The 7,021-nt window shown below is 47.6% G+C and overlaps 1 protein-coding gene across 3 annotated transcripts in view; it reads right to left on the reverse strand.

The window, feature by feature from the left end:
• The window catches only part of LOC143497353 (phosphatidylinositol 4,5-bisphosphate 3-kinase catalytic subunit alpha isoform-like), a 22,469-nt gene extending 16,171 nt beyond the window's left edge, over positions 1 to 6,298 (reverse strand). The window contains exons 1-4 of one of the 3 annotated variants that reach the window (XM_076993256.1): positions 5,996 to 6,298; positions 1,858 to 2,092; positions 478 to 640; positions 77 to 286 (exon numbers count right to left, since the gene is read on the reverse strand). In XM_076993256.1, coding sequence (XP_076849371.1) covers positions 77 to 286; positions 478 to 640; positions 1,858 to 2,046 — 562 coding nt within the window. In that variant the 5' untranslated portion in view covers positions 2,047 to 2,092; positions 5,996 to 6,298. Of the gene's footprint in view, positions 1 to 76; positions 287 to 477; positions 641 to 1,205; positions 1,557 to 1,857; positions 2,093 to 3,498; positions 3,815 to 5,995 lie in introns of those variants that run through there. The other 2 variants (XM_076993257.1, XM_076993258.1) reach the window with 2 other exon arrangements.
• Between the last annotated feature and the right edge of the window lie 723 nt (positions 6,299 to 7,021).

Genomic DNA, 7,021 nt, shown 5'->3' on the forward strand with positions numbered 1-7,021 from the left:
ACACACACACACACACACACACACACACACACACACACACACACACACACACACCGTAGTCCAGGGCTCCACCCACCTTTGTCCAGCTTGCAGTAGATGTGCTGTGGTAGTTGGGGGTTGGACTCCACGCTGGGCGGGTACACGTACAGCGCCTGTGTGTGAGCTCCGCCCCCCTCACGCTCCTCCATCGCCTCCCTGCACACGCTCAGAATGCTCCTCCTGAAGTCTTGCACCTCGGGGTCCTTCACCAGCTCAAACTCACAGATCGGCATGCCTATGGCAAAGCCTGAACAGAAATCAACCACACAGTTGAGCACATACACACATACTTCATATCAGGAGGAAAAACACACACACACACACTCACACACACTCACACTCACACACGCGCACGCACGCACACGCACGCACACGCACACACACACACACACACACACACACACACACACACACACACACACACACACACACACACACCAATCTCCCGGTTGAGGATCTTTTCTTCTCGGTTGCCAAGCGGTTCGATGACCTTCAGGATCGGGTGGAACAGTCGTAGGTCACACAGCCGTCGTGTCTCGTCATAAAACTCCTCCCTCTCTGCCTCCTGGGTCACGCCCACAAAGATGTAGCATGACTCCTCCTACCAGCCAGGAAGAAACATTAGAGCATGCACTGTGCTTCACATTAACACCTGTGAGAGCATCTTAACGACCTCTTCAAATTAACACCTGTGAGAGCATCTTAACGACCTCTTCACATTAACACCTGTGAGAGCATCTTAACGACCTCTTCACATTAACACCTGTGAGAGCATCTTAACGACCCCTTCACATTAACACCTGTGAGAGCATCTTAACGACCTCTTCACATTAACACCTGTGAGAGCATCTTAACGACCTCTTCACATTAACACCTGTGAGAGCATCTTAACGACCTCTTCACAAACAGCTTGTACGGTCCAGCCGTCTGAATGGAGGAGAAACTCATGAGATCATGTTTCAGAAGTTTCTGTAGCTGGCAGTACAATATGGGAACAGAGGGGCATTACATGAGGGGTGTTGACGACAGGGGCATTTATAGGGGGCATTAGAGAGTACCAAGGGTACTTAGCAGATATCAAGTGGTACAGGGAGTAATTAGTGGGGTATTTACCTGCAGTAAGGGGTCAAAGGGTAGTTAGAGGAAGTAGTTTGAGGGGTGTTTACCTGCAGCAGGTGGTAGAGGGGGTAGTTTGAGGGGTATTTACCTGCAGCAGGTGGTAGAGGGGGTAGTTTGAGGGGTATTTACCTGCAGCAGGTGGTAGAGGGGGTAGTTTGAGGGGTATTTACCTGCAGCAGGAGGTAGAGGGGGTAGTTTGAGGGGTGTTTACCTGCAGCAGGTGGTAGAGGGGGTAGTTTGTTGGGTATTTACCTGCAGCAGGAGGTAGAGGGGGTAGTTTGAGGGGTATTTACCTGCAGCAGGTGGTAGAGGGGGTAGTTTGAGGGGTATTTACCTGCAGCAGGTGGTAGAGGGGGTAGTTTGAGAGGTATTTACCTGCAGCAGGTGGTAGAGGGGGTAGTTTGAGGGGTATTTACCTGGTGGTAGAGGGGGTAGTTTGAGGGGTATTTACCTGCCGCAGGTGGTAGAGGGGGGTAGTTTGTTGGGTATTTACCTGCAGCAGGTGGTAGAGGGGGTAGTTTGAGGGGTGTTTACCTGCAGCAGGTGGATAGAGGGGGTAGTTTGAGGGGTATTTACCTGCAGCAGGTGGTAGAGGGGGTAGTTTGAGGGGTGTTTACCTGCAGCAGGTGGTAGAGGGGGTAGTTTGAGGGGTATTTACCTGCAGCAGGTGGTAGAGGGGGTAGTTTGAAGGGTATTTACCTGCAGCAGGTGGTAGAGGGGGTACTTGCGTGCCTCTGTGAAGAGCTGCTGTTTGATGCTGAGCAGTGGTGCCTCACGCAGACACTCCAGACTCACCAACATGCCGTTGGGCAGACAGCAGTCCACCAGGATACGGGGGGGCATGAGGTGCAGACCCCATAACTCCCCCGACGACGGCCTGGGCACCATCTTCACCCCCAACACACACACACACACCCACGCTTACTCACTGAGTCTGTGGGGGAGGAGAAAGAGAGAGAGAGAGAGAGAAGAGAGAGGAAAGAGAGAAAGAGAGAGAGAGAGAGAGAGAGAGAGGGAGAGAGAAGACAGATCAAATCATTACTGTGCTGGGGTATGGTACCTTTAATCAGTAGATTAATGATAGCTGTGGTTGGTATGGTTTAGACAGCTGAGCCTATGAAAACACCTTAATTCAAGATTCCTGCTGAAAAACTGAAGGCCTGTGTATTTAAAAGATTGTTGCCTACATGATTCTTAACACTGTGCTTGGCTACAATGAAAATTAAATGAGCCCCCCTCCGTTGGTGGTCTACAGCTTGGGCATCCACGCTTCACGTTTTCACGTGTAACTAAAACAGAATCTAGAGGTGGTCACGCGAGAGTTTTGCGTTGCCTCTTGTTTTGTCACACCACACGAAACCACAGTAAACATGCGCGTGAGAGGACGTGTCCCGCGCGTCCATCATGCAACACACAGACGCGCGAGCTGAACAAAAGGCGCGTGAGGAGGGCGGAGCGCGGCGCGGGGCTCGAGCGCGGGGCGAAAGTAGGACACGCAATCCGGCGCACACGCACAAAGAGCGCGCGCTGTCAGCCGGCTGTCACTCAAACCGGCGAGACCGGCAAACCGGGAAACATACCGGGCACCATCATCAACAACAAACACGTTCATTACGCTCACATTCAAGCACGTCTAATAAACAACGGGGATTTATAAACAATGCACCACAATTAAAATATTTAGGGCAGAGACTCGTAGTGCTGTAGACTGGATGTGTGTACGGTGTACCGGACCGGTGGTGAAAACGTGAAGGTACCGGGATAAGAACCGGCGATGTTGGACGCGCCGCGGCGGACGCACGAGTCACGGCGCAGAGAAAACAGATCGGAACAGAACCGCGATGTTGTACCAGCCCAGGCCTATATATTAACTATATATGAACTGATAATGTACCTAACAGTGGGTCATACGGTTATAGTTTTACAATTAATCCCGCAATAAACGAATGAAAACAACAACGTGTGTATATATATATATATATATATATATATATATATATATATATATATATATATATATACATATATATATATATATATATTGTGTGTTGTATATATATTTGTGTGTATATATATGTATGTGTGTGTTGTATATATATAATATGTGTGTGTTGTATATAATATGTGTGTGTTGTATATAATACAGGACTATCGCTGGAGTCCACGAGTGTTTATGTTCAGTAACGGCAGGTATAATGTTGATGTTTACCTGTGATGGATGAGACACTACCGTCTTTGAGGAGATCGGACTCGCCGGATCGTTACCGGACACAATAACACTACAACCGGTCCGCTGAATCAAGACGACGCGGCCCTCCCTCGCGTGTCTGCTCCACTCACCCGCTCGTCCGGGGGGTCCGCTCCGCTCTCCGCACGTTGGGTTGTCCCCCCGTGCCTCCGGACCAGCGCGGGGGAAGACACGGTCACCGCATCCCTGCTGGAGGGACACCGTCTACCCGGGACACGTCCAACGTACCCGGCCTTCCTCCCTTCCCGCACGCGCCGTGGGGTGTATGTCCAAGTCACGCGCGCTCGTTAACGGGTAGAGGAGAACCGGCTCCTCCAGGAGAACAAAGCGCGAGCAGCAGCGCGAGGAGAAACGGGAGGAGCAGCGCGAGGAGATCCCCCGGTTCACGTGTTAACGGGAACGCACGGACTCGCCTCACGGTTCACCGAGCCAAACAGACCAAACAAGGGGCAGCACAAGTTTTAATGCGCATGTCTTACAGTTCACAATTAATATTTAAGCCTATCAAATCCTTCCGCTCTATTAACCCCTGGGAGGGGGGGTGTTATGAACATGACTCTATTAACCCTGAAAGCGCTAGCTGACTGAAGCCTCTAAATTTAATGTTGTGATACACTAAATTAGACTTAAAAAAAAAAACATAAAAACAGACATTCATGACCCAAACTGTGTAATATTTCTAATCAAAGACATAAAACCCCTCTGGTGTGTTACAGATGTTAAGAGGTGTGTTAATACATCACAGTGCTGTGCAGTTACCCCTGGTCTCCCTAACCCCTCCCTCGACGGGGTTTCACAGGGGCAGTTATTTTAGTTGCTGTAGAAATGACAGTGATAAGAGGGCCCTTTAATTTATTCACCAGTAATTAAGACTATGCTTTTATTATTTAATCACCAGTAATTAAGACTATGCTTTTATTATTTATTCACCAGTAATTATGGCTATGTTTTTATTATTTAATCACCAATAATATGGCTATACTTTTGTTGTATTCATTAACTAGAGGATTCTGTTTCTGTAGCCTATAGTATACAGTCACACTTTTCCATCTGGTATGTTATTGACTTCTTAGTACTTTTATGTATTTTCAGCCATGTCCAGTGTTTATGGGGTTGATTACAATCTTAATTATGATCATATATTATCATTTTAATCTTCACTTAGGCCAGTTAATTAATGTGTAACCTGAGCAAAGTGGTTCCCATGTCTACAGGCTTTTACAGATGAACCTGTCCACACCAATTATGTGGACGGATGTGGCAGTGTTCACCAGCAGTGTTCACTAACAGTATTCACCAGCAGTGTTCACTAACAGTATTCACCAGCAGTGTTCACCAGCTGTGTTCACCAACAGTATTCACCAGCAGTGTTCACTAACAGTATTCACCAGCTGTGTTCACTAACAGTATTCACCAGCAGTGTTCACCAGCTGTGTTCACCAACAGTATTCACCAGCAGTGTTCACTAACAGTATTCACCAGCAGTGTTCACTAACAGTATTCACCAGCAGTGTTCACTAACAGTGTTCACCAGCAGTGTTCACTAACAGTATTCACCAGCAGTGTTCACTAACAGTATTCACCAGCAGTGTTCACTAACAGTATTCACCAGCAGTGTTCACTAACAGTGTTCACCAGCAGTGTTCACTAACAGTGTTCACCAGCAGTGTTACGGGCAGTCATGGCCTGGTGGTAGGGAACTGGTCTTGTGATCGGAGGGTCGTGGGTTCGATTCCCAGACCTGAGGCCATGACTGAGGTGCCCTTGAGCAAGGCACCTAACCCCAACTGCTCCCCGGGCGCCGGGCTGGGGCTGCCCACCGCTCTGGGCACGTGTGATCCACAGCCCCCTAGTAATCACTAGTGTGTGTGTTAACTGCACAGATGGGTTAAAAGCAGAGAACAAATTTCTATTGCAGTGTAAAAAAATCACAATTGACAAATATATGGCACATTCACTAGCAGTGTTTACTAGCACTGTTCACTGGCAGTGTTCACTAGCACATACGGATTGAGATTATCAAGCACAACACAGACAAAGCAAGATCAGAAAAGGGAGACTTGGGCAAACACAAAGCAGGCCACATTAAAACACATTAGACAGGAGGATTAAAGCAAAGGAACACCATCTATCATCAACACTTCTGTTCTTCATCCTTCAACCATCTACATTTGTTCTTGACTCTTTCTACAGTCTGAATGTCCTTTTATATATCACTGAATTCCTTTTTAGCTAAGTGAGTTTCCTCATTTGTTTTAGAAGCAATTAGCTTACCACACTGTCTGAATTTATGTATGTGTATGTTTTTGTTTGTGCTTTGCAATACCTATACACCCTAATCCAAGAGTGAGCGTGTGAGTACGTCCTCGAGGACTCTCGTAACCATCAGAACCTAGGTGCCCTAGGTCAATGTGTTAGTATACCTTCAGAAACTAGGTGCCCTAGGTCAATGTGTTAGTATACTTTCAGAACCTAGGTGCCCTAGGTCAATGTGTTAGCATACCTTCCCAAATCCGTCAGATACAACACCAAATGAAGTCAGTGTGTGATATGTTAGGGTGAGAGAGAAGCTATTGCCATGTCTGTTACCTGCTGGGTGTCTCTCTCTGCTTTAGCCAGTCCTGCAGGCCTTGAGGAACACACTGAAGGAGTAATGAGAGTTCCCCTTACATGTGAACCACTTCTCTAACTTGTCCTCTCCTTTCCAGGCTGCATGAACACGCCGTCCTCGTGGGCTGGCATTGCACTCTGGGTCTCTGCAGTATAAGCACTCCTTCCTAGCTGAATAACCTTGGCCAAGTAGCTCTGCTGTGAAGTGACCCCACCATCCCTTTCTGTTTGTTCTGGACACTGTGTGCACACCCCTCCAGTTCACACTCCTCCTCCGTGTGCACACCCCTCGCCTGTGTGCACCCCCCTCCTGCGTGTCGAACGCTGAAACAATAGTCACTCTGGGCCATTTCCTCTTCTCCTGTCTTTCCCGAGTCCCCCCCAACCCCCCCCCCCCCCCCCCCCCACACACACACACATTGACAAACACATACAGTCAAACACACAGACACACTCACATACTAACAAACACACACAGTCAAACACAGACACACTCACCAACACACACACACTGGGAAACATACACATATAATCAACACACACTTCTCCCTCAGATGAGTCATAGGTAAGGCTCACACACTTCCCAGGATAAACATCTCATGAAGCACAGTCAGTATTCTGTGGGTCAGGCTGCAGTGTAAATATCTTATCACATTTTTAAATGATACACAGAGAATATTTATTTTTTTGTCTGAGAAGTTAAAAGTTTCTTAAGCTACCAGTGTTGGTGTTAGCTACAAGATGTAGAGACAGTTGATCAATGGCAGAATGGTAGTCAGTAGTTACTTTAAAAAATGTAGTTACAGTCAAACATGTGATGTAACCCCCTTTTGTCTAATCTAGGATGTCCAGCGGTGCCTGACTCTGAGTCTGTGATAAAGGTCTAAAAGTAAAGTGGAGGTGGTGTGTGTAGTGAACACCAGTGACAGTGCTAGACAAACCCATTGTTCTACTATTTCCTGTTGTTTCCATGTCCATATCTGTGTAAGGAGACAGAGGAAGATT

The sequence above is a fragment of the Brachyhypopomus gauderio genome, unplaced genomic scaffold, assembly GCF_052324685.1.
Source record: "Brachyhypopomus gauderio isolate BG-103 unplaced genomic scaffold, BGAUD_0.2 sc107, whole genome shotgun sequence".
NCBI lineage: Eukaryota > Metazoa > Chordata > Actinopteri > Gymnotiformes > Hypopomidae > Brachyhypopomus > Brachyhypopomus gauderio.